Below are 27,831 nucleotides of genomic sequence, written 5' to 3'. Positions count from 1 at the left end.
GGAGATTTTTTTTTAAGAAAATTCATAATACCCTGCTGTCAAGACTCATATTCTTAAAGTTTTTTTTTACATGTAAACCAAATGCTTGATTGTGTTTTGATGATGGAAGTTCTCACCACCGCTCACTGTCATTTCATATTTATCTTTAAAAATGTTCTCATTAATCGCCACCATTACCTTCCATTTATTTTTTCTTCCATATTTTTGTTAAAGCTGCCACCATCTTAAAAATCTAAGTTAGAAACCTCAACTTATCCTTGTTAGTTGCCATTTCTTATTGTTGTGTTTGTTTTTTGCAAGCTTTCCCTCCTGTCCCTTTCCTCATATGGATATTTTTGTACAGATTCTTGGCAGGTCTTTGAAATTTACTTTCCTCATCTGTAAAATGTGGTTAAAAATACTTTCCTAGCAGAGTTGTAAGAATTTGAGATAAAACATGTAAAGCACATAGTCTGGCATACATGTAGTTAGTGCTTGATAAATAGTAGCTCTTGTTATTCTTCTGTCTTCTCATTGGTCATCTTGTATCTAGGCTCTCTGGTCCCTTCTCTTATACATAGACCAGCTCATATGCTGCTGCTGTCAAAGTCTCCGCATTGCCAGATTTGATGGCTTGCTTCTCATTTGACTCATAATTTGGTCAGTTGATAGTTTCCTCTTTCTGAACTACTTTCCTTACTTGACTTCAAGGACATCATTTTTGGTTCTCCTATTCAGTGATTGGCTACTGATTTCCCCTCTCTTGTCTTTTAAACTGTGGCCTGCTCAACTGTCTCAGTCCTCAGTATTAGGTCCTGAACCCTTCTTCTTCTGCACTGGCTTTGCTGTATGATTTTGTCTAGTCCCATGCTTTAAATCCCACATTAATTCAGTTTTATAGCTATTTAAAATCCTCCCCTAAGATGTCTAATAGGCACCTTTAATTTGACATGTCCAAACTGAATACTTGGTTTCCTACTTCAAGACAGAACCATTCTTCCCACAGTATTGTCCCAGTAAATGACAGCTCTTTTATGGTAGATGCTCAGGAGGAAGTCTGGTGTTGTTCTTGATTCTTCTCTCATCTTCCTTGTAGTCCATCAGCGAATCCTGTATTATCTCTCCTAAAATATATTCAGAATCTGATCACTTTTTACTATTTCCATCACTGTCTCCCTTATCCAAACCACCATAAACTCTTGTCCCTATTAATGCAGTATCCTTGTAACTCTCTGCTTTAATTCTAATGTTCTTTCTGCTGCTCAGTATCTTCCCATTCCAGGTTACAGCCAAACTCCTCACAATCGCCCAGAGGCTTAGTGGGAATCTGCCCCTGCTACCTCTGACTTTGTCAAGGTTCCAACAGGAAACTGATGGCAAACTCAAGTAGGATCATTTGAGGAGGATTTATTTTCAAAGGAACTATTGATGGAAGTGTGAATGTAGAGGCATCATGAAAGCCAATGAAATAGGACTGATACCAGAGGGCAGGAGGGGAGGGAATGGTTAACTGGAGTTTGCAAAGAAGTTGAATAGAGAGGGCCACCTTGAGAGGAGCAGTGATTTTGACATGAGGGACACAGGCAGCCTGAGATGAGACATTTTTATCTATCCCTTTGGTCTCCTACTGTGGCTTCCATACGCCTGTTTTAGTTTCCTATGACCATTAGGAAACTGTGACCATTTTATTTTTAGGTGTAATAAAGCCACAAAGTTGGTAGCTTAAAACAACACACATTCTATTCTTTAACAGTTCTGGAGGCCAGGAGTTTGAAATGAGTTTTGTGGAGCCAAATTCAAGGTGGCAGCAGGGCCTAGGGGAGAATCCATCCTCTTGCCTTTTCCTGCATCTGCTTTCCTTGGCTCTGGCCTCTTTTCCTTCTCTTCAAAGCCACCACCATAGCATCTTGTTTTATTGCCTATTGTCTTCTACTGTCAAATGCCTCCCTCTTACAAGGACACAGTGATTGCATTTAGGGCTCACCTGGATGATCCAGGAAAATTCCATCTTGAGGCCCTTAATCATATCTGCAAAGTCACTATATCATATGAGGTAACATTCACAATCACCAGAGATTAGGACCTATTGGGGGGGGGTGGCTTTTAATTTACCACAGGCCAAACCCATGTAGAAGTCAGAGGGCACAGCAGCCTATTGACGTGGCCCCCGGGGATCAGCCTTGGAGTGGCCAGCGGATTGAGACCGACCAGTCCTCCTGTGCTTCTTCCTGCCTCTGCCCCATGCGCAGTTTGCCCCATGGGCTTTCTCCTTGAACTAAGCACATTCCTAATTCAGGGACTTTGCATTTTTTTGGTTTGTTGTCCCCATCAGAATGTAAGTTCTATGAAACGGAATTTTTTTTGCATTGTTTGCCTCATTTTCCTCAGCATCTAGGACAGTGATGAACTCATAGTAAACATTGGTTCATGAAAGAATGAAGTATTGTTACTCCCCCTGCTGAAAAATAGGGGATAATGTCTTTCTCTCTCAAGCCTATAGTTTCCTTTTGCCATAATCTTCCCCTGCCTTCCTCTGCTGCTCCTCCCTATCACAGATATGCTTTACTCACACCAATTACTCATTTTCTCAGACACCCAGAAATTGGAATGAGCAAAGAACACAAAACATTCTTTCTGCCTAAAATAACTTACCTGTATCTGCCCAGCTGTACATGTTCTTTCAGTCCCAGTGAAAACATCTCCACAATGTGACCTTGATTCTTACCCACTGGATGGGATCTTTTCCTTGAGTTCAGGTGGAGCTCTGAAGTTCTTTTTGCTCTCATTGTCTTATCTTTATATATTTCTCTATTTCTAGGCTGTAGGTTTCTTTAGCATAGAATCTGTTTATGATTCACCTTTCTATCCCACAGTTTTCTCCATTGCTGTACACCAGTAAGTATTTACTGGTAGTTGATTAAAAACATCTTTCTTTTGCCCTACAGTCTGGTGACAGGGCCACAGCATTATTTAAAAGCAGAGTGAGCATTTTTTTTTTTTGCAGGATTGGAGAAATGGAAATAGGTCCAGACTGACTTGGATTATCTACCAAGATGTGGAAGCTCTGAGAGTAAAGTTCTGGTCTGAGTAATGGTTCTGGCCTGTGTTTCCCTTAGCTGTGCAGGGCAACAATGAAGTATCCATGTGGGACATGGAGACTGGCGACAGAAGATTCACTCTCTGGGCTAGCAGTGCACCACCACTCTCTGAGTTACAGGTTTGCTTCTGGTTTTTATTATAAAGGCCAATCTAATTTCCCACATCCTGAGCACTTTGAACCATTTTACCAAACCTGGCATCTGTTGGGCTTTTGGGTTATATTTTAAATTAATATTAGGTGGCCATTGCCGTATAGATGCTTTCCAGTTCCTTAGGCTTACTAGTATCTGGGCATTTTGGTTGCTAGCTCCATAAGGTTTGTGGTGTTTCTGTGGAGCTCCAGTAAAAATCTGGGTTAATTGGAACGTGACCCTCTTCCCTGCACTTTTGTCATGTAGCCATCCCCAGTGCTTCATTGGGGCAAAAGGTAGGAAAGATGTTTTTATCTCCTTTAGTTGGAGCCCTCCCAAATAGAACATTTTAAGAGGCTGAAGAGATCTTGCCTCTTCATTCAGAATGATACAAGGCAAATGCATTTTAAGGTCCTAAGAAAGACGTGTAGGAGGTATCCATAAATGGTCTCTCATTTCGTCAGTTAATCAGGTGTCTGGAAAGCTACCACCAGTTGACTTGTTTTTAGAAATGGTACCACTTATGGAATATGCTGGTATCTTTAATTTGATTCTTATTTTTAAAGCCTTCTCCTCACAGTGTCCATGGTATCTACTGTAGTCCTGCAGATGGAAATCCCATCCTTCTAACAGCTGGCTCAGACATGAAAATAAGGTACAATATCTAATAAAGAATAGTTACTATGTAACACTTAAAAAGGAGAAAGGTAATAAGGATAATAAGTGGATGGATACTATGGTTAATGAGAGGATGTTATCAGTGTTGTAATGTTTAAAATCCTCTGCATGTAGCAGGAATAGCTGTTGATTCTTCATTTGTCCCTAATTTTATGCTCTTTTGCATTTGGAAAAGAGATTTTTCTTAAAAGAAGTTATGCATTGATGAATGTAAGTTAATGATCATTAGTTCCTCCCCTTCTTCAGAGATGATCAACATTCGTTTCCTCTTCCCTAGGTTTTGGGACTTGGCTTACCCCGAGAGGTCCTATATTGTTGCAGGAAGTACTAGTTCTTCATCTGTATCGTACTATAGGAAAATAATTGAAGGCACTGAAGTTGTCCAGGTACAAGCAGTCTTGTTTTCTCTCAGCTTCTCTAGGCACAAAAATGACTTTGGCCAAGAGTGGCAGTATTTAAGAAATACATTGATTTTCTCTTGGCTTTTTTGTATTTTTTTAAAATTTATTAAGGTATAATAAACATATAAAAGACACACACATTAAGTACATAGCTCGGAGCAAGCACTTTATATTCTTGCTCAGTCCTCATAATTTATTATTTTCCTTCTATAAATAAGAAAGTTAAGCACCAGGAAGTAACTTGTCTAAGATCATCCAGGCAGTAAACAATGAAGCTGGGATTCAGACCTGGCTGTTGGAACTCCAAAGCTTATATTCTGGAGTTGGGCAAAAACTTCAAACAAGATAATTGAATCTGAAAGTGCCTGGGTCCTAGAAGGTGCTCAGTAAATGAATGAAAGCTTCCTTTATGACAGATAAGTGTTTACATCCATATTCTGGTCATTGTGCTTCCCTTTTTTCTTTTGATGGTGACAAAAGATAATATGTACAGATTATTGGCCTGTTTATAAGTTTTCCGTATTTCTAAGAGGCTACTCCTGGAAAAGAGAGTATCATTTTACTCAGTGTATCTGTGAAGGGATGACCACCTCACAGGAAGTTTTAGCCTTAACAATAATTACCTGTCCCAGAAGCAACAGTACTGTTAAGAGATACAATATGGTACAGACTTTTAACTTCCGGTTTTCTCCATGACTTTTAACTATGAAACAGGAGATCCAGAATAAGCAGAAAGTAGGACCGAGTGATGACACCCCACGGAAGGGCCCAGAATCTCTGCCTGTGGGACACCATGATATCATCACAGATGTGGCCACGTTCCAGACAACACAGGGCTTCATTGTAACTGCATCTAGAGATGGAATTGTTAAGGTGTGGAAATGAAAACCTAGAGGTCTGTATAATTTGTAATAAATTTATAAGTATACTGTAACTTGAGAGCAAAGGTATTTTTAGAGGACAGAAGTGAGATTCCTTTTCAAAATTATGTCTCTATATTACTGTTTCATGATTAAACAGATCCCATCCAAGGTGGTTACAGAAGTTGCACTCAACTAGTATGTATACCCATGCATTTATCTCTGCAGGAATCAGCCAGCAGTATCTGGAACTTTTTATTTTGTATGTTACAGAGGCAAGGAGTTCAAAATGCTAAGACTTCTATGATCCAAGTTTACTTTGTATTGATAAAGATGGTTGTAAGCTATTATAATGTAAACACATTTTTGCTATTCAAACCAGCCAATAAACTGTATTCAAACATCTTAAGGGTTTTTTGTTTTTGTTGATGTTTTTAACAGTAAACTTTAGCAGAAGAATAAACTCTTCAGCAGCATCTGTTCTGAAGAAATGGACTCAGTGTCTCAAAGAATCAGTGGCAGAGCTAGGCCTTATGCTCACATTTCTGGAGTCTCTGTATTTTGTTCTGCTTTATCATATCTTTTTATCCTGTTTTAGAGTCTGCCAGTACTGATCTGTGTGTCGAAAAATGTCTCTCCTTGGCCATCATTACTGTCTTTTATAGGCTCTAGTATAAATTCTGAATCTTGGGCTATCAGCTTGCTTTTATCCAGTGTCAGTTGTTTATTAAATGCATAAAAAAGGAAAGGACTAAGTTGTTTAAAAGTATACGTTTTTGGTGTGTTTTTAAGCCCACAATTGGCCTTTCCCATAAAAATAAACCCTTCAAGTTTATCAGTTATTTGTACATGAACCTAATTGCCTCTCCACATTTAATTTTTACCATTTGCTAAAAGGTTTATAATGTTTAAAATACCTGACAGTTTGCAGTGCATAGGTCTGGCTTCATGATTCAGTGCACTTAATTTTGAGTTTACCTGTCTAAACTCATCAAAAAACCCTGTCATTCACAAAGGCCTGAGCTAGGAGCCTGGACCTTGACAAGGCTAGATAGCTAGTGGAACGGTAGGATTTGCAACTTTGACATTGTCATGTTACATTGCCTCTCCTTCCGTTTATGTCTGTTAAGACCAAATATACAGAGTTTCTAGCTACTAAGTCAGATTCGTGTCTGCAGAGGTTGGAGGTTACTTGTGTGAGATAAACTGTTAGGCTGAGAGAGGACTTCAAGCCTTGAGCCATTAGCGAAGCTACATGACTGACAAACATACTGAGGGGAAAATGGAGTGGGCTGATGGAGATGGAATCCTTTTTTCCCCTTATCTTCCTGCCACCCATTCCTCTTCCCACTTAAACTCCCCCCTTTAAAAAAGAGGGTAATTTGGTTGAATTGTTACTATTACAATCTAAGGCCACGTTGAGTTGCATCTTGTTTTTCAACTTTTTTAAACATGTTTTACTCCTAGCTTAGTGCAGAAATAATAGGCCTGTCCTTTATAGTCAATTAATTTACATGTTTAAACCAGGATGCACCACTATTTGTGCGATTTGTGGTTTAAATAGGGGTCTATTTAATTTACACCCAAATTTTTGCTGCTTTTCCCTTCTAGGAGAAAGAAGTAAATCATGAGAAATGCTAATATTAGGGATTTTTAAAAAGGAACTTAGTACTTACAGACCCTTCATCTGTTAAGGATTATAAAGATGACCTGAAATGCTAAAATAATCTCAATTACCAAGGGCAAAAATTTTTGGTATACTTTATCAATGCAGAAAAATAGACAAATACATTTTTTTAAGTATTTCTAGCAGTAAACAGGAAGAGTTTTTGCTTAATCCAAAGTTAACCAGAAAAGGCCCTTTTATTAAAACTCTTAAATGTTGTTCATCAATTTCCTCTACTTGAAACATAATTTTTTCCTGAACCCCTAAGCACCACTTATGGTATGAAGCAAGCTGATGATATGTTTTATTCTTTTCTATTTCCTGAGTATGAATATGACATTTTTAACTCCATGCCCCTCCGAAGGAATTGGGAGTTATCTCTATGGAGTTACCTGAGTAAGGATGGTAGAAGTGGTTTTAAAACAGTGTAGATGGCCTTTGTTTCATGAAGAAAGAAAAGATGACCTTAGGTGCCAGTAGCCATCGGCCATGCATCCAAGCAGGGCTGTTGTTACCAACTCGAGCCAGCTCTGACAAGTCAAGGTAAGGTCCAAATATTGTGTCTAAATTAATTAATTTGATGTTTAGTTGTTGAAAATATTGGTCTAATAAGATAAAGAATTTTGTGATCTGGATGTGGGTAAGGAGGGAGCAAGCTGTCAGAATTCTACTGGAGGCGAGGCATTCGGAAGACCTTTCCTGCTTTAACTAACTCTGATCTCTGTGCATCTCTGTACATCTTTGCAATCCCAAATGGATTTGTAGATTAAAACATTAACAATTTTACCTTTTCCAAACACAATATGCATTTAAGACTCTAAGACTGTATTTAGATCTTGGTCTGTCCTGTTTGGTACTATTCACTGTTGACTAAGTAGCTTCTTGATGGGTAAAAGTAACTCAGCTTCACCCATTACAAGTTGTCTTTATTCTCCTTGTCTAAAGAATATATGGATTGGTAAAAAATAATATATATATATATATATATATATATATATATATATATATATATAACAATGGTAAAGAATAAAGTCCATCAAAATGGCCAGTTAGGAGGCTCTATATAATGAGGGAACTTCTAGCTCAAAAGCAATTATTTGTTTTGGGGGGAATTAACAAGTTTCTCAGTATGTTAAAGAGGAGTTGGGCAGAGAAAATTATTCTCTGCTTCTTACCTGTCCAAGCAAACAACTGCAGAAAGCAGGAGGAAACCTTCCAGCACAAGCCTATCAGAAACTAGCTGTCCACACAGAGACGATGATATATATATATATAAATAGTATCACGGAAAGCCAAGTTTTCAAAATTATGACATATAAGCATCAATTTCTAAATTAAATGTTGAGATCTTTCAAAACATTAACCTTTTGTTAAACAGATGGACATTAAACAGTACTAAATAGAGAACAAAAGCTGTTTACAGACTTAAATCAAAAGAATTAGCATTGGCTCATGTATATACTATTTAAAATTTACCTGCTGTTTACAGACTTAAATCAAAAGAATTAGCATTGGCTCATGTATATACTATTTAAAATTTACCTTCAGATATCTCCATTAGAGATATTAGATTATATCTCCACTTTTCAAAACCCTTCTTTCATTCTTCCATGTTTTAATGATAACAGTTCTTGAATGTGTCAGAGTGCTGGAGATATCAGAAGTGCTCAAAGAAATAGACAAGATCAATTTTAATATCAATGAGTGCAAGGGGTCAAAACTGCCTGATAATCTATAATCTGTGCTTTGTCCAGCCCTCCAAAGCGGCCCAACTGGATATTGATGGATATCCAGATAAAAGTTGCCCATAGTTATAGCAGTGAATTTAGTTACTTAAATCCAGATACCATGCTTCCTAAGGCTAAATTCTTCAAGCACTTGCTTTATCATGTTGTTTTGGAGCAGTTTTTATCACCTTTTTTCCATTTTTAAAGGTATGGAATGTGTTTCTGGTAAGATTTCGAATAATATCTCTGCTGCCTCTTGCTACTCTTGAAAGATATTTTTTATCTTGAAAGAACTTTGCCTTCTGTAATGCATCTTCTTTGAGGGCAGTTTTATGTGGTCCAGGAACAAAGCTGTACAACAAAAGAAGAGAAACATCACAGAAGATAAATGCCATTTTCACTTTAATAGACTATATTAATTCTTTCTTCCTAAATGTCCACATTTCTTGTTGCATCCTTCCTTCAGGGTAATTTTATTAAGACTTTTAAACTGGAGATTTATACTGGGCAGATAAATCTGAAGCTGAGACTCAGACATCTTGTTAAAGTATGCAAAATCATTTCCACAGAGAAGTTCCTTCTTCATGAAGCATGTTCCACTCCCAACTTCATATGGCTGGCTTCTTCTCATTATTCAGATCGGAGGTCAAAGAGTACCTCATTAGACTGCTATATCTATAATTTTCCCAGTCTCCAGTCTCCTGGTTGCTCAGCACAATATGCTCATTTGTTTAATAACCTATCACTGTCTGAATTTTTATTTACTTATAAACTTCTTTGTGATCTGTTTTCCTCTATTCTGCCCTCCCTGACAGAAAATTTCACAAGACCATATCTGGTAATCGTAGCAATCCCAGGAACCTTAGGAGAGCATAGTAGATACTCAATAAACATTTATCTAATGAAAACCTGAATGAATGCCACTCCTTTCTTCCCTCCCTCCCACTCATCCATTCTTCCTTCCTTCCACCTGTTCATATATCCATCCATCCAAATGTTGACTGTCTATGGAAGGCACTGTGTTACAGCCAGTGGGGGACATAGAAATAACACCCAGTCTGCAGGCACATAAAGAGCTTGGGGGTCATGAATAACTCCACAGTAAAGGATAGCTAGGGTCAGATTCTGAAAGGCCATCATTGGTCAGATTGACAGGCCAAGGAATTGTAGAAGCCAAGTACTGACTGGAAGTTCTGACTGCTCAAACTGCTGGTGGAAATGTCCTATAATCTTCACCAGTCAGTATGGCAGTCACTAGCCACATATATCTTTTGAGCATTTGCAATATAGTTAGTGTAAGGAACTGAGTTTATAACTTCATTTGATTGAAAGCTAGTGGTTACTGTGTTAGCACAGGAAGGGGGGAGCCATTTCAGATAAGCTTATTTTAGAGGGAGGTGGTAGAAAAAGCTTTAGGTCCATAAGCATTCTTATATTCCATTCAAATATGGAATTTCGGAACATTCGAAATCCCCTAGACTAACTATGACACTCTGTTGGTTAGATGAGGAAACTGCATGTAAAGGTGAATGTCAGGGACAGAACAGACTATAACCCAACTCTCTGGGTGATGGGCACTGAGGGGGACACTTGGCGGGATGAGCACTGGGTGTTATGCTAAATGTTGGCAAGTTGGACAATAAAAAAAAAAAAAATAACCCAACTCTCTGATACCAAGATCTTGGTGTTACTTCCATTGAATTTTTTTTTTTTTTATTTAGGACACCACAGAAAACCATCAAGATATATATCAATATCTGTAGATATAGACATATCTATCATCTATCTATCTGAGAGTATGCAAGAGAGCAAGCATGAGCAGCATGGGAAAGGCAAAGGGAGAGGAAGAGTCTGACTCCCCATGGAGCAGGGAGTCTGATGTGGGCTTATGACCTGAGCCGAAGGCAGACTTTCAACTGAGGCACCCAGGCACTGCAACCATCAAGATATTTAGTTGGAAGTATCTAGATATGGGTGCAGAATCACAGGAAAGCAGATGGCCTGGGGTTGGTTGGACAGATAAAGTATGAGGAGGTTGGCACACAAGCTTTTTGTAAATATTTTTAGAATGAATGTGTGAGAACCTGGTGACAGAAGATTTATCAATACTGATAACCTCGAAAATTTGCTGAATTGTGGTCAAGGGAAGAGTCAAGAGAACTCAAACATTGACTTTAGGAAAATAGTGCCAGTATTCACTACGATTCATTTCTTCATATTTGGATTTTTCTTCTTTCACCAGCTTTAAATGGTCTCTCATGAAAACAAAAATACTTAGAAAATAAGTGAAAGAGAAAGAATTTAAAATTATTTCACTTCTCTCACGAACATGTCATGCATGAATGCATGCATATGTGCACACACACTCCACGTATTCCTCTTGCCTCTGTAATGAGAGATAGAGGCAAAGGAGACATCAAACCAAGAAAAAAACATGCCGTTATATACTATATATCTGGGCTTCTGAAACTCAAATCCTAAAGTGTATCTCCATTCACTTCCATCAGTGCTGTCAGGAATATGCCAAGTTGGTCAACAAACCTCCTAGCTACCAAAAAAGCTAAATTTCAGCGTAAATACCATTTACACTCCCATTTTTACTCTTCTGTTTTCTTATTTCCAGAACTAAATATTAGGAGCTCAAATTCTCCAAAGTCGTAGTTGTCTATAGGCACAGAGCATGACTCTACCAATCATAGAGAATGTATTCTTTTTTTTGACTCTGGACCACACTGTTTTCATGTCTTGGGTTTATTTGATCTATACTAGTCTCTTCACCCCTCTCCCAACTTCCCTCTTTCCATTGAATCCTTTTTATGGTAAGTTTAGTTATCTTTGTTTTCTTCGTCCCTCTTTGTTGAGAAAAAGCTGTTAAATAGCTAAGTGCTTCTATAGCATGACATCGCTATCCTCTACCTCCCTTGGAATATTTTACTCTCAAAAGGGTTAAACATAATAAATACTGTATCTCTGAACTTTTTTTCACTATACACAGGAGCTTGTATTTGATAAACATTTGGTAAGAATCATTTAATTACCCTGTTTGGGAAGAATTTAGAATATCTGTTTTTCATTTTATTCCATACTATTGAGATACTTCTTTACTGATTGGTAACTCCAACAATAGGTAGTCAAGATAAAGAAACAGGAATGAAATATAGCTGATCATTTCACATCTTGTGCCCAGCTCCAGTAAAGCTTGTGGAAAGATGGCAGCTAGACAAAATGAGGTGGGTGGAACTGTAAATTTCAGTTTCTGTGATCACAGATTCCTCCATCTATGTAGATGATCAGGAGTCAGCTATGCTGCATTTACTAGTTGACTGAGTGTACTGGAGTAGAAAATGCAAATAAGATTGCTTCTATTTTGAGAATTCTTTTTAATACGTATTTTGTGGGTCTAGAAAACATACTTTGGAAGGTAGAATTACAACAGATATATTATTCATATGGCATTGGTGACTATGTCCATTTTTTACAATTTGATTTTTCTGGCTCTGATCTGTTACGGCTTTCAAATCTGGCCTAAGAGCTTCCCTGACTGGATGAAGCAATAAGCAGGTGGCTTTCTGTCTTTTATTGTCTCTGAGCCGATCAAAGTGCTTACAAAGAGGCTGCCCTACATTCTCACCCTTATTGGCCATCTGTCTCCTTTGTTGCTTTTGTTCAGTTCCTTTCTTTACCATCTGGTAAGAACCAGCTTCTACCTGTATTTCTCAAAACCTCACAGTAGAATGATCTAATTATTATGCAAGTCATTCTGAGACCTGGCAAGTCATCTTTATGACCAGGCATCTTACCTAGCAGGCAGTCTCAGCTCCCTCAATTATGTGCTCAATTCTGCCTCACTTCTCTTGAAAGGCTCAGGCAGGGAGTTTCAGAAACAGCTGTGTGGCTTGTTACCTTTTATTATGGTCTTTGGTAACTTAGAGAAGGCCTGGGGTGTCCTAGGTTAAGGCATCATCAGGGAGTTTACCAACAGTGGTATGGATTTCATGTCCCAGTTCCTGATGTCTGAGCCACTTCCCATCATTTCCCCATTTCAAAAGCATAGGAGAAATGGAGCCTCAAGTATATTTAGGGCAATGTGAAGAAGGGGAAGAAACATCCTGCCCAAAAATACTGTGAATCCCCTCCACTCATACTGATCTTTAAGCAAAACGCATGGTAGGAATGGTTTCCAAAAACGCCTTCTCATTTGTATAGACTGGCCTTTGGCACTTATGGCCAGCTACATAATATGTGGAGCCCAGTGCAAATGCAAATGGTAAGCTCCTTTCCATGCTGCCGGACACCTGCAGCAGGGGGAGCCCTGCTCCTTGTGGACTGACCGCCCAAGCCTGTTTTATTTATTTATTTTTTATTTTTTATTTTTTCCAAGCCTGTTTTAGGCCTGAGTTCAGGAAGCATTTGCTGCTGGACAGTTCCCTGCTTCCCCAGGAGGTAAGGAGATTTGAGGCAGAGGCTTCGCAGAGCTTTTGGAGCTGGGGGAATCTGGATCGAGAGTGCTTCTCTCTGGCCCTGATCACCACATAGACATGCAGACACTGCACACTAAAAGTAGGCACACACTATCCAAGGCATTTGCCTGATTCCTGTGGGGCTGGTACACATTTGATTTCACTTAGATGTGAGGTGAGCGCACGTGTGTGTGGTAGTACAGCATGATTTTCCACTGAACCAATCTCTTAACTGCAATTATTTCTAATTCTAAAAAATGTGATGTTCATGCATGCAAAAAATATATATGTATATTATTAAATTTTAAAAAACGTTTGCCTTTGTTGATACTCTTAGAAATATCTTAATTAAAAAATATTAAGTTCTACTCTTATTCCTTTCTTAGGGTACATATATTTTTTTTCTATAACACCTTAAGCAATGTTTAGCTCATCAGCTTTTAGAGTTTTAAAATTTTCCCTAACACAAGAATTAAGACTTATAAAGTTTCCTAAATTTTTGACTTCTGACATATCCCACAAGTTTTGACATATAACATCTTATACAGTTGTATTTAAAAATTTTCATTATAATTTTTTTCTTATTTAGAAATGTGATTTTAAAGATGCATGGACTTTAAAAATAACATCTTTATTAATTTCTAACATAATTGAATTCTGATCATACAATATGGATTTTATGACACTAGTTCTTAGAGTTTTGTTGACAACTGCTTGATAAGTTAAAAATTGCACAATGAACATCTACTGAACTCTCCACCTTGATTCAACTAGTTAATGTTACATGTGTTCTTCAGAAGAATGTCTCATTTTTCTATGCAGGATTCTAAATGAGCCTTTTAATCGTTTGTTACTTATGATTGAATCTTCAATATCTTTACTCATTTTTGTCTGCTTGACAGATCAGTATTCAAACTGATGTACTGAAATTTCCAACTCTAATGATAGTTAAATGGCAATTTCTCCTTGTTTTTTGATTTCCACTTTGTATTTTAAGATTATTTTATTACTGTCTTAGAAATTTAGAAGTGTTATATCTTTTTCCTGAATTGAACACTATGTATCATGTAGTAGCTTTTTATTCCTACAAAATGGTTTTGTTAAAAAGAATATTTTACTTGATATTAATATGCTATATTCTAGCTTCATTTTTTCTGGTTACTAGGTTTGTATATATCATCTACATAGAGCAGTATATATTAAATTTCCAGATAAAAAATTTTACCTGTTGTTTTTCCATAATTTTACTTTCAACTTTTCCATGTCCTCATTTTGTGCCTGTGTCTAATTGAAAGCAAGTTATAGCTGGATTTTGTTTCTTAAGTTCATCCATCTCTGTAACTGGCATGTTTTTTAATCTGTGTTTATCATGACTCCTGATATATTTAAATGGATTTGATTCTGCTGTTTTACTTTTTGCCTTCTGCTGGTCCTTCTCCCCCTCCTTTCTTTGCCTTTTTATTTTAAAAATATATTTGTGCTGTTGTTTTTATTCCATTTTCCCTCACTATATTTTTGGTAGTTAGCCACTTTCCATTTTTCTTTTTCACAGGTGCCATCACAATTTCAAATGCATTTTTAAGAGAGTCTAAAGTCTTTCAGTAGCCTAACTGCCAGCCCAAACAATTCAAGTTCCTAGGGCCCTTAACTCCACTTACTTCCCCATGACCTTTATTATTACTATCTAGTTTTTCAATGCCACTCTTTTTTACCCTTAAGGCTCCAATTCATTTTTTTTTTAATAACAAAAGATGATTTTGTTGTCCGAACATTTTCTCAAGTTTAAATAATATTTGTTAATATGTATAGTCTGTTTTTTTCTGTTAAACCAAGTGCCAATATTTTATTTTCATATCTTTATTAACAAGTAGGTTTTTTTTATAACTGTACAAATTAGATATTACTTAAAAATCTAATATTTGATTTGCTAAATGTTGTCAAATATTGATCATTTATTAGTGTTGCATCTCAGCTCTTCCTTCTGTGGTCATTTTTATTTTCCTTGAAGTACATAGTTTATTTTTTATTATTTTTTTTTTTAATTTTTCTTTATTTTTTTTAATTTATTTTTTATTGGTGTTCAATTTACCAACATACAGAATAACCCCCAGTGCCCGTCACCCATTCACTCCCACCCCCCGCCCTCCTCCCCTTCTACCACCCCTAGTTCGTTTCCCAGAGTTAGCAGTCTTTACGTTCTGTCTCCCTTTCTGATATTTCCCACACATTTCTTCTCCCTTCCCTTATATTCCCTTTCACTATTATTTATATTCCCCAAATGAATGAGAACATATGTTTGTCCTTCTCCGATTGACTTATTTCACTCAGCGAAGTACATAGTTTAGAAGTATCTGTAGCAAAAGTCTTTGTGGTGAACTGTTTTTTGTTTATGCTAATTATCTTTGTTTTACCACTTTTTAAAGACAGTTTTTCTAAGTAGATAAAATGTTCTTCCATTACTTTAAAAGTTTTTTTTTTAATTTTTTTTATTTCTTTATGATAGTCACACACACAGAGAGAGAGAGAGGCGGAGACATAGGCAGAGGGAGAAGCAGGCTCCATGCACCAGGAGCCCGATGTGGGATTCGATCCCGGGTCTCCAGGATCGCGCCCTGGGCCAAAGGCAGGCGCCAAACCGCTGCGCCACCCAGGGATCCCACTTTAAAAGTTCTTAACAGTTTTGTGACTTCCACTATTGCTACTGATAAATCCAGCTAATTGTAGTTTCTTTGTAGATAATCTCTATGAGGTTGCTTTTTTTCTTTGGCTTGGTGTCTGTGTTCCCCTAAGCCATGTCTGTTGCTTTCTTTTTATTTATCCTACCCATTATATCTTTTCATCATCTTTTAATTCATATCTTTCATAAGTTCTTGAAAATGATCATCTCTTGATGTATTTAAATATTACCTCATTATCTGATTTCAAGAATTCCAATTTGATATAGATCTTTCCATTCTATCCTGTCTCTAAACTTATATTTATCTTCTCTGTATGCCCAGTGATTTCTTCAGCTTTATTTTCTAGTTCATTATGTATCTCTTTAGATGTGTCTGTTATTCTGTTTAATTCATCCACTGAGTTTTAGAAGTTTTTTTTAATTCACAGAATATTGTAAAGAACAGAACCATGAATAAATAAATACCTGTATACTTTTCACCTATTTGGTTTTCCAAATGTTACCATTTTGTTACTCTGTGTATACACACACATATATGCATACACATATCCATATATGCATAGACACTCATATATGTGCACACACACAAAAAACCCATCCTATTTCCTTTTAGGAAAACCACCTGAAAACAGACTGCAGACATTATAAATGTTACCTTTAAATACTTCAACATACCTATCTCAAGAACAAAAACATTCTCTCATATGAACAGGATATTATTACTACACATAAGGAAATCCACATGAATCAATAATACCATCTGATGTATTATTCATACTCAATTTCCCCTGCTGTCCACCAGATGTCATTTATATGAGATTTTCTTCTGGCATGGGATCCAGTCAAGGTTCACACCATTATGTTTGATGGTTATGATTCCTTATCTCTTCCATTTTAGAATATTACAACTCCTTGCAGCTCATGACAGCCTCTTGAAACCTCTGACTAGGTCTGCTGTTCTGAAGAAATCCACATTCTGGAATTGGCTAATGGTTTCCTCATTATGAGACTTGGGTCAAACATTACCTGCAAGAATCTCACATAGGTGTTATATCACCCCCTGTATCACCTATGAAGCACATAATGTCAAATCTTGGACACAGTGGGAACTACCAGATCTTGGCATGTACATGCAGATTTCCTTTCTTCATAATTAATAAGTTAGTAATATGTGAATGGCTCTGGGACCCTGTACCCAAACGACCTGTCACCCAGTCATTTTAGCATTCCTTGATTCTTGTCTGACTCTGTTATTACACTAGAGATTGCAAATTGGTGATTTTTAAAAAGATTTATTTATTCATGAGCAAGAGAGAACATACATGAACAGGAGAGTCAGAGGAAGAAGGAAAGAGATTCCTAAGCAGACTCTGTGCTGAACACAGAGCCCAATGTGGGGCTTGATCTCACAACTCTGAGACACGACCTAAGCTGAAACCAAGAGCTGGACATTTAACCAATTACATCACCAAGGCACCCCACAAATTGGTGATTTTTAAAATTCTACCATTTTCTTTTATATTTATTAGCCTTCATACTTATATAAAAAAGAGCTTTTACTACCCTCATCCTTTTCTGATCTCTATATAGACTTGTGGATTTTGAAAATTCATTCTGTTATATTCCATTACCATTTTTCTTTCTGATGTCAAACTGTACAAAATTGGGCCAGTGGGAATCTTTTCAAGATAGCTTTTTTGTCTTTTTGACATGACACTGCTAGTTTTTGACTACTTTCTTGCATTATAAATATTTGAGAGTCATATTGTACTTTGCCTGCTACAGTCTAGAATGAGCTATTTCTCCAAGAAACCCTGGTTCCTTTGAGTGGGGAATGATATTTAGAAACAACTCTCTGGTCATTAAGTATGCTCATTGCCACTGAAGTGTCCCATTGGTTGTTTTATTTCTACATTTTGATTTTCCACTTTTAAAAAATTCTGGTGGTTTTTCAGATCAACCTAGTCATTTTTGATTATCTCTTATTCCCTCACATTATATTTTAATAGCATGTAGCAATAGATTTTGTCCAAATAGGATGAAGAGGAAGAGAAAGAAAAGGAGGAGGAAACAATTACAGAGAATAAGAAGAAAGGGGGCCACACTATTTACCTTCTCCACTGCCGTGGAGGCTGCTTCACATCTGTAGAGGTGAGTCTATTGCACTTCATTTTGAAGCTTATTGGTGGATATTTGTTGATTGCACCTAGGAAGAGAAAAATCTGTGATGAGTCTCTAATTCATGGCTATTAACATTACAACAATCTGTTCTGTATGCAAAGTAACACTTTTTTTGATATTCATCAAAGGAAGATACCAACTAAGGTAGCCATATGAGATGAAAGCAGGTTGTTCAGGGAAGTCTCTAAAACTGAGTTTAGAAAATACATCTCTGCTGAATTTATATGAGGAACATTCAACTTACTTTTTAATAAGATGCCTTGAGCTGCTAAAGTTCGTCAACATTAGAGGAGATACTATGAGCCAGTCCTAAAAGTCTGATCTTTAATTGACATGAACTATTTAGACTGGTTATTTTTTATTTTCTCCTTTGTAATATCAAAATGCAAAGGGAAAGGAATATTCCCTTTATGATTTCTGTATCATTAACAACAGTAACAATAGTGCCATCTTGGGTTTAATTCATTAGTGGCTCACTTCATTTGGAAGTATATAAATTTTTTAAAATAACAAACCATGCCTCTTCCCACACAATTTAAACATTTAAAAGCCATTATTGATGAGAAACTTTTTAAAAAAATGTATTATTTATTTCCTTGAAGCCTTAAACTGAACAGACTTGGTAAATGCAATTAAATCTCTTCCTTGGTGATCAAGGGTCATTGTAAGTAGCAAGTTTGTCCTGGGTTGTGATAGAGCACCCTCTCTAAAATTTCTGTTGCACTAGACTGTAGTTCTAGACTGAATGACCCAAGACTGTGATGTTGTACACTTTATTTTTAATTTTTTTTATCTGCATCAGGTTGTTTGTTGATTTTGTTTCTCTTAGAAAATGTATTGTTTCTGATGTGGACTGGTCTTAATGGCCACCTCTGTCACAGCATGGTGTTAAATAACAGTCAGAGAGGGACCTGAACTAGGATATCCAGGAGGGCAGTGACAATGTCTGTTTTGGTCATTCCTTAATACCCCCAACACCCTGGGGCACCTGGGTGGCTCGGTTAAGCATCTGACTCCCCATTCTGCTCAGGTCATGATCTCAGGGTCTTGAGATTGAGCCCTGGGTTGGACCCCATGTGCAGTGCAGAGTCTGCTTGAGATTTCTTTCTATCCCCCTTAGTTCCCCCAACCCTACTAAGCTTGTGCTCTCTAAAATAAATAAAATCTTAAAAGATACCCCCACACCTGAACTGTGAGTGGCTCGGAGTAGATGCCTGATACATATGTGTTGATGTTGAATGAGTATGAGTCTGTGGGCTTGCTCTATGATTATGTCAACCCTTTTTCAACGTCTGCTTTTACAGCTGTATTCTAAAGATAGATTTCTAAATACTCAGGTTCTAGAAAAATAGTGTATAATTGTTTTCTGAAAGCACCTTATGTATCTCTCATCTACCCCACGTAATTCTAAAAATGTTTTTTTCCTTTCCCTGGGTTGGTAGTGGGTGTCATTATCTAATCCTATACTTTGACTAATTACTATAAAATGCCATGAAGAGTTTTGGGGGAGTAAGGAAGGAAATTCCATCTTAAATATTCTTTCAGTATTTTTTTGCCTCATAAGGAATGTTTCTTGACAAGTTTCTCAGTCTTTCAGTGTGTTCTTGTTTTACCCTTACAAGTGCCTTGTACTTTTTTTTCCAGAACGCTTCCTGACATCTTTTTTCTAGATCCTCTTTCTGATTTCTTATTCCAAAACATATCCACCCAAATTTTGTTCTAGGAGCTTGTTGCTCCTAGTGTTTCTCAAACTATAATGTGAATATGAATCACCTGGAAATTTGATTAAAATGAAGATTCTGGTTCAGAATTTCTGGAGTAGAGCCTGAAATTCTGAATTTTTTCATGTGCTCCCAGGTGATGCTGATGATGTAGGTCCTAGACTCACATTTGGAGAATCACAGGACATGACATTGGTACTATCAAACAATTTCCCCAGGCTCCTTAGACCTCACCTATAGTGACTAGTCTGTCTTTGCAGCCTTAACTTGTCTCACTGTGTAATGTCAGGGACAAATTTGAGATGCATTCAGATTCTCCCATAAGCTACATTGGTTGTTCTTTAGCCTGTGTATTCACTTTTCTTTATCTGAACTCTACGGGTTCATTCACCATGCAAATGTTCAGAAATCTGGCTACTTTTCAACCTCCAGAGTAATAGTAGGATATGGCTTCTTTTTACCCATTCCATTGCATACAAAGTGAATTGCATACTTCAAGGCAAAATTATTCTAAGAAATACAGCCTATGTTTCTTTTTTATGAGCACCAATTACATTAATTGCTGGAATCATAAAAAGTCATTAACAAGGCTGAGAAAATTTTGCAAGGATGTATCTTTCATCCTGACAGGTAAAATGGTATCTCCTAATATCTCAAACTCTGCTTTTGGAACTTATAAAAAAGCAAAGCCAAGAATTGTTAAATTTTTCTTTGGCTTTCTCTTTTGGTATGTTAACTGATGAAGCTTTCCATCGAAGGGCAGTGTGTTAATATAACGTGGCAAGGATTTCTGCTTTATAACAGACTATATTGCTCTATGCAGACAGATGTGTGAGCAGCTGCTTGTTATGATTGCTTCTCCATAGGAACTAGAGGCATAAAAAAGATGAGCCAGAAAATTAAATGCTAGGAATCAGAGGTTTCCTCTCTTCACCATCCATCATTACAAATTTTCCTTTCTGACCCTGTGGTACCCTTGAAGACAACGGTTTCCAAGAATCCATGTCAGTTCATCAACTCTTCTTTTGGGAATATCAAATATACTCTTAATGTATAAGAAAGAACAGATTTTATGACTTACGCCTGATTGAGTTTACAAAGGATTTCACAAAATTCACACTATATCTGTGATCAGGTTTATGAATTCGGCCAAGCTGGACCAAGTGGTGATCCAAAGGGTAGCTGGCTAGATCTTCTAGTTCTTTGTCATTCCAAGCAGGGCCAAGGGAAAACACAAATAGGGCATAACCTTGACATTTGGCTCTTAAGGATTCTTTCTTTAAGGTTTCCCTGTCCAAGTGATTGGTTTCCCCAGCAGATATGACAAATATGACTTTGTTTCTTCTCATGTTGGGTGTATTTAAAAAGATATTGTCCAGGGTCCACTGTAAGGCATGACCAATAAAAGCATCTCCATTTAGTTGTTGAACTGATTGTTCCATGTGCCTCTTCATGAGGCGTTTACTATTGTAGGTGGTAAGGTTGAACTCAGTTTTAACAGGACTCTTCTGAGTGTTGGGTAGGAAATTGGGGGGAGCATGGCTTAATAGGGCCACCCGGTCTCCAGTGACAGAGGTCTCAGGCTCTGGGCTAATCTCAAAGTGATCTAAGAGTGCTCCCAAAAAGTGTCTCATGTCTTCAAATTCAGCACTTTGCACATGCCGAGAGCTGTCCAGAAGGAAAGCAGCATCCATGTAAGACTGTGCAGGGGGTGGTTTGGCTTCATCGCAAAAAGTGTCTGGCTTGCATACATCTGCCAACAAAAGTCACACAGGGTTACTAAAACAGGCTGGACAGAAAAGATAGCATCTCAAATATTTTAACATTTGGAAACTGCATAATCATTGATCTTAGAATAGTCACTAAAAGGCTTTGATATCAAAAACAGATTATTTCCTAGTCCATGGTTTGTATCTATATTTAAAATGTACAGATTTTATACGTAGTTGGTGTCTTGAATTCCATTCACCAAGGCATTTGACTTTTAAAAATTAGGCTGCAAAAAAAAAAAAAAAAAAAAAAATTAGGCTGCTTTCAACAGAACCTTAATCTGGGCTGTATTTTAAGTTTATAAAGATTGAAGTAGACAGTTTATTTCATATACGAGTATACTTTATCATGACATAAAAGCTAATGATCTCTCTAGATAGACAAAATACAGGTTAAACCAATGGTCCTTATCATTAAGGTTCACGTTGTTCTACTATGAAAAGTAATATGCTTAAAAAGAGTGAAAAAAAGCAACAGATTCTTCTACCTCAATTTAAATAAAGGTTTGTAACTCCATGTCCATCTGTGTGTGGACACTAAGGACAAAACTACGCTTGTGTTTGTATCTCCAGGTTGCTTGAAAGCTCAATACGTGTTTGTTAAGTACATGAATATAAATGTTGCATATTAATAGGCTTTCATACAATATGGGGTCATTTAAATAAATATGCATATCTTATTTAGCAAAAGAATTTGTAGTAATAAAGCAGAGACTGAATTTCATTGAATCTGACCACAATGAACATTCAGAGGAATAAAAAAAAAATTGGAAATGGAAGGATTTTAAAAGTCACCCAATCTGATTTAACAGAAGGGACTGATGGTAAGAGAGTAAAAGCATTCTGTCAAATCATATGCTAGTGTTTCTAGAAGTTTCCATATATGAAGTCAGGGTTTATTATGAGCCATAAGGCCATGTGGTGTGGCAGTGGGGAGGCCCTGTGGCCTAAGAGCCGGGATGCCTGGGTTCTGGCCCAAGTCACCACTAGGCCTCAATCTTGCACAGTTAGGTGGGTGGGTCAGATTTGCCCAGAGGACCCTTCCAAGGCTAACTTCTGCAATCTTGATGTTTTCAGTAATAATTGATGGTTAAGTCTGAGAATACCTCTTTAAAAACTAAAGAGATGAAAGAGAAATGGAATAACAAGCATGTGGACAGCTGGTACTTGGAATGGGCAGGAATAAAAGCAGTCAGATGAAAGGTTAAAAACCAGAATGCAGATCCTTGGGGGTGTAGCAAACTTCCTAACTTCAGTCTTGCTCATGTACTCCATAAAGATGTGGCTTTGCACAAGTTATGTTTCCCTTACTGAAATTCAGTAAAACTTTATGACCGCGTTTAATGGTTGGATGACAGAACAGTCACCTATGTGCAAGGCAGTTTCTAAAACCAGAGACAGCAGGCTGCCCATTTGCTCAATTTTGTGGGGGTTTTTAATTGCAGGAGATGACAGCCAAAATATCTTTCCTTATATGCCTTGGAGACAAAACAAGGATTTCAGCCAAGAAATGGGGCCAAAATCTATCCCCAGTCACACATGTACAACTTCTCACTGTGCAACATACCGGCACACAAGTGTAATTGATGTGTCTGAAAGTCCTGCTGAGGCTGGGCTGGGTAGCCCCCCTCACAGCACAGTCAGCTATGGAGGGCTAGTGCCTAACCAACCCTGTGCTGAGGGGACGGGGAGAAGGGGAAGAAAGGAGAGACACTAATGAGGCAAGCAGAGGCAAAACAAAGAATAGAGGGGCATCCGAAGCAATCTCACTTCTCACTCGGAGTTACCACCTCCCTGTGAGATCACTTATATGGCAAGCATTAGCATCCCATTGACACACATGGAGGAGAAGAATCAAGCATTTTCTTCAAAGCCAAGTACCAAGTCCAGGGAGAATAATGGCATTTCTGTTACTCATAAATGGCTGCGTTGTGAGGCCAGCCTTCTTGGATCTCCTGTGGATGTGCAGTCCAGGCAAATCATCTCACCTCTCCAAGCCTCATTTTCATCATCTATAAAGTGGAGCTAGTAATAGTTCAAATGTCTGAGGGTGATTAGAAGGATGGGATGAGAAAATGAGAAGAGTGCTTGGAACAGAATAAGCACAATAGCTTCAATATTAACTATCATTAGCACTACCACCAATGTCACATAAAGCAGAGCAGTCCATGGCACATAATGAATGCCTGATAACTGTTAGAAATCATACCCACTGGTGACTGCAGTGGCTTCCAGTGTTTTCATAATTATTGGAACACTCAAATTACTAGCATACTCACCCACAGCTGCTTCTCTAGCTAGGCCTATACATTGTGTATAAAACACAAGAGACAAACAAGCGTGGCAAATCTTTTTGATTTCTCTCTGCAATGAGAAATGATGGAATTCTACTAATTTCCACTTGTACTATAGAGCGTTTCTTGGGAGTCATGAATGTTTGAGATTTAGAAGACACATAAATATACTTTACAGCATGAAAAACTTGGCAATGAGACAGGCTAAGTTTTTCTAATAATCATTACTGTTTCCTGGAAGTTGCACAAGCGTAGAGGCCTGGAATGCGATCCTCCTGCTACGATACCTGGGAGGAGCCCTGCTTGCTGGAGCTCCATCTGTGGACCATGCAGTATGAGGAAGTGAGCCCAGAGCCCCCAGGGAAATCTTCCCAAGGCCACTCTTACTCCTGCTGCCAAGGTCCAGCCACTCCTGCCAACGGTGACTCAGTGTGTTTAACAGCCCTGATCAAATTATGTTCTCTCTGTGGGTCTTACCATAGCAGAAAGTACACCGCTGTAGTCTCTCTAATGCTGGCGCGTAGTCAGTCCCGGATGGAACCATTATTACTTGGAATGTGCCAGTGTCATCAATCTGCAAGCAGCAGAAGCAAGAGAAAGAACAGCTTAGTGGGTGGGGCTGCAAGAACCTCTCGGGATTGTTCAGAGCACTGAGATCTTTTGAGTGCAACACTTCTCCTTCTAAAGAAGGTCATAGGGAAGCATAGCGCGTGGCAGGGTGGCTAAGAGCCCTGCTTGGGTTTAAGCCCTGGTGTTCCCTCTAGTTGTAGGTCAAGTTGCTTTGCCTTTTTTTCCTCACCTACAAAATAGGATAATCACACTACTACCTAACAGGGAGGGATTCAGTGGGTATTAAAGGGGTTCATAATTGAAACACACTTACTGGAACAGGATGGGTGCTATGAAAAGCACTTTCCTATTTACTATCTCAACAACCCAGTGAATTTGTTCTTTTGTGCATCATCCTGTTTTACAGATGAGGAAGTTGAAGCTCAAAGGAAGGTAAGAGGACTAATCAAAAAACAGACATGGAAACCATGAAGGAAAAGGGCTGGAGGAACCCCCCCCCCCCAACACACACACACGCACACCCCAAGTCCCAGAGAAGCAAGTGAAATCACAAAATGTACTTTACAACCAATTCTGAGTTCCCATTATGAACCAGGTATGGAAGCTGGCTTTGCAGACCCAGATCCACATCCAGGTGGTTCTCCTCTGAACAACTCTTAACCCCTTCCAGTTCAGTCCCATTGTTAATAACCTCTCTAGGAAGTTTGAGACCAGAGAGCAGGGAGAAAATAAGGAGGCCTTAAATAATGAAGAATAATTAGCTTGTCAGTTAACAGATTCACAGATCCATTCATAGCTGAGGGAAAATTATAGGCATACTCTTATCAAATACCTAAGAGATGGGACATTTGCTACTTTTTCCTCAGGGAAGTATCCTTCCCATACTTTATTCATGAAGGTAGGACTTTAACAGCCATATTTAAGTCAGAGGTGGGGAGGGAGGACTACATCTTTCTGCAGAGCAGATTGCTCCAGGGTTGGACATCTGAGCCAATTGTATCCATTCTCTCAGGAATTTAGAACTGGGGTCCTGAGGGCAGTGAGTTCCTCTAATTCTAATGGCAAGCACTAATAGAGCTGTTGGCTGGCCATGTTCTGTTTGAGGAGCAATAGGAGGGAAATGGGAAAGAGGAAAGGTGGTGTGAGCTTTCCCTGAGGCTTATCTTTGTTTCTGCCCATCTTTTATTCTGTGTAGAAGAGATGGAGAAATCTGTGCTCACTGGAATTCCTCCCCAGAAGACCACTGTAATTGCCTTCATGAGCTGGATGGGTTAGATGGGGAGACTCAGAGGAAATATGTGAAAACTGAAACTTTTGGCATGATTTCTAGGCACACGTATGTAGAGAAAAGAATGGTTAGTACCTGGTTAAGGCTGAGAAGAAACACAGTAGGAAAGGTGAATATTGTTGTGGTATGAGAGAAGAGGGAAAAAAAAAAAACCATGCTGTGATGTGAGGGCAATGGAGCCACGACAGGGTTGGTGGTGACAAATAGGGACATTCTGCAGTGGAATACAATGCCCTTCTTGTAACTCACTACCTTCAGTAAAATCTGTATTGCTGATTCCTTGTGCAAATGGATTCTTTGAAGAAAGGCTGAATCGTGTGTCCAGGTGAGCATAGAGTGAAAACAAACTGCTTACCTGGACTCGGAGCCAGAGGACACCTGGGTTATATTTGCATCTTTATGAGAAATTCTCCTGGGGTATGTGCATGTGTATACTTAAGCTAGCTTAAATTGTCTTGGTGACCTGTATAAAACAGTCTTGACTCTTGAATACAACAGTACAAACAATTAGTCTGTATTAATAATGGCTTTCAGTAGTTATCTGGGCAACGTGTCAAGTGAATCATGCCTTCACTTCATCTGGATTGTGATGAGTGACCAGGAAGCCAAATCCAGAGAGCATGGATCAGACCATCTGGTAGGTACAAAGTGCTTTCTTATTACCAACTATCAGGATCTAGGGGTTGTGTATGTGTGGGGGGAAATCACAAAATGTTTGAGCTAGGAGAAATCTCAGGAACCACATAGTCCAATCCTAGCATTTACAGATAAGGAAAGTGAGCCCAGAAGGGGTGGAAGGTGGAAGGCTCCAGTTTAAATTTTGCATTCTCCAAATAAGACCTACCTCCTGTCCTCTGCATTAGTTGCTTTTATGATCACAGTTCTGTGTCAGGGAGTCCTGACTTAGTTTAGAGCAGTGTTCTGAATATGTCATCCAGGGATTGCCGCCATTTGTTAACTAGTTTGTATTCTGCGTGTCTATATTGTGACAACTTCCATATTTCTGGCGGTGGAGCTAGTTGATAATTTAGGTTTCACATTTCATCATGTATCAACACATTGGTTTCAATCTAAAGCATCATCTTTATTGATTCTGATGTGTTGCTTTACTATGAGAGTTTACAGAGGTGTCTGTGCTCTTCGTGTCCTCCCACCACCAAAGTAATTTCCTAATCAGTAGAATTTGACAGTTGTGGTTTTAGAGACCACCACACCACACATCATTGGAGCAACTATAGTTTGCATATTACAGAAAATTCCTTAAGCAAAGTGTGGATTGAGGATTTAAAATAAAAGGTTACTATGGTTCACTTTTCTTAGGTCTCATTTTTTATTGCTATGAAGTCCAGAGATGGATCAGGAGGCCTTCAGCAAATGGTTCTGGAGGATACCCTCTTCTTTCATTTCTAAATATCATGGGGCTCTATGAATTGGTGCATTCAAGAAATGATGCAATTAATACTACGTGTAATCATCTTTCTTTAGATAATTCTCTATTAACAAAGGAAATCTTTTGTTAAAATATTTAGAGACATACAGAGAGAGGCAGAGACATAGGCCAAGGGAAAAGCAGGCTGCCCATGGGGAGCCTGATGCAGGACTTGATCATGGGACCCTGGGATCATGCCCTAAGCTGAAGGCAGACACTCAACCACTGAACCACCCAGGGTCCCAACAACCATTCTTTTTAAAAATAAAAAGGTTGGGTGGTTAAAGTGCCAAAGTTTCCCATTAAGCCACCGTCTTTTTTTTTTTTTTTTAAGATTATTTGTTTATTAATGAGACACACAGAGAGTCAAGAGACACAGGCAGAAGGAGAAGCAGGCTCCCTGTGGGGAGCCCGATGCAGGACTCGATCCCAGGACCCCAGGATCACGACCTGAGCCAAAGGCAGATGCTCAACCACTGAGCCACCCATGCGCCCCCCATTAAGCCTTCTACCTCACCCATTTTAGCTCTTTCTCCAATCACAAGTATAATCTATAATGTCAATATTATACTTAATGTTTCTCTCATCTGTAGTGGCAAACAGCAGAATAAAAGGAAAAAAAGGCTAACTAAAAAAGAGACCTCTTATAGGTCTATTAGAAAGGGATGCCCATTCTAAGTTAAAATTCTTTATGGGCAGCAAGTAAAATTACACTAGAAGTAAGAGGCAATCACCAAACACACTTAAGGGGGGAAACTTGGTGGCAAAACAAAGCTGAGATTGAGGTTTCTCCAGTCAAAAATGGCCTTCTGTTTCAGAAGAGATGAATAGCTTCATCACTCAGCTTGATACCCTCATGAGAAATTTCCATGAGGGAGGTCATAGGCCATGTGCTAAGGGA

At 38.3% G+C, this 27,831-nt stretch overlaps 2 protein-coding genes and 2 long non-coding RNA genes across 6 annotated transcripts in view; 3 read left to right on the top strand and 1 right to left on the bottom strand.

Moving 5' to 3' along the window:
* The window catches only part of PIK3R4 (phosphoinositide-3-kinase regulatory subunit 4), a 71,206-nt gene extending 65,649 nt beyond the window's left edge, over positions 1 to 5,557 (top strand). For 2 of the 3 annotated variants that reach the window (XM_025449032.3, XM_025449031.3), the window contains exons 17-20: positions 3,096 to 3,196; positions 3,776 to 3,864; positions 4,165 to 4,273; positions 5,003 to 5,557. In XM_025449032.3, the coding sequence (XP_025304817.1) occupies positions 3,096 to 3,196; positions 3,776 to 3,864; positions 4,165 to 4,273; positions 5,003 to 5,173 (470 nt within the window). In that variant the 3' untranslated portion in view covers positions 5,174 to 5,557. Of the gene's footprint in view, positions 1 to 2,983; positions 3,197 to 3,775; positions 3,865 to 4,164; positions 4,274 to 5,002 lie in introns of those variants that run through there. The other variant, XM_049099566.1, reaches the window with a different exon arrangement.
* A 2,933-nt stretch (positions 5,558 to 8,490) lies between these two features.
* The window catches only part of COL6A6 (collagen type VI alpha 6 chain), a 140,374-nt gene continuing 121,033 nt past the window's right edge, over positions 8,491 to 27,831 (bottom strand). Inside the window, exons 34-37 of the mRNA XM_025449030.3 lie at positions 24,121 to 24,217; positions 20,662 to 21,333; positions 17,791 to 17,884; positions 8,491 to 8,892 (exon numbers count right to left, since the gene is read on the bottom strand). Coding sequence (XP_025304815.2) covers positions 8,685 to 8,892; positions 17,791 to 17,884; positions 20,662 to 21,333; positions 24,121 to 24,217 — 1,071 coding nt within the window. The 3' untranslated portion in view covers positions 8,491 to 8,684. The remainder of the gene's footprint in view (positions 8,893 to 17,790; positions 17,885 to 20,661; positions 21,334 to 24,120; positions 24,218 to 27,831) is intronic.
* On the top strand, positions 8,796 to 16,161 carry LOC125753381 (uncharacterized). Its single transcript, XR_007405079.1, has 2 exons — positions 8,796 to 11,771; positions 12,923 to 16,161. It is a non-coding gene; the product is annotated as an uncharacterized LOC125753381 (long non-coding RNA).
* The window catches only part of LOC118352110 (uncharacterized), a 31,606-nt gene continuing 26,155 nt past the window's right edge, over positions 22,381 to 27,831 (top strand). The window contains exon 1 of the long non-coding RNA XR_004808685.2: positions 22,381 to 26,138. This is a non-coding gene — a long non-coding RNA (uncharacterized LOC118352110). The remainder of the gene's footprint in view (positions 26,139 to 27,831) is intronic.

Source organism: Canis lupus, chromosome 23 (genome assembly GCF_003254725.2).
Source record: "Canis lupus dingo isolate Sandy chromosome 23, ASM325472v2, whole genome shotgun sequence".
In the NCBI taxonomy this organism is placed as follows: Eukaryota; Metazoa; Chordata; class Mammalia; order Carnivora; family Canidae; genus Canis; species Canis lupus.
Note: the sequence above shows the minus strand (reverse complement) of the source record. Positions and strands in the feature narration are given on the sequence as shown.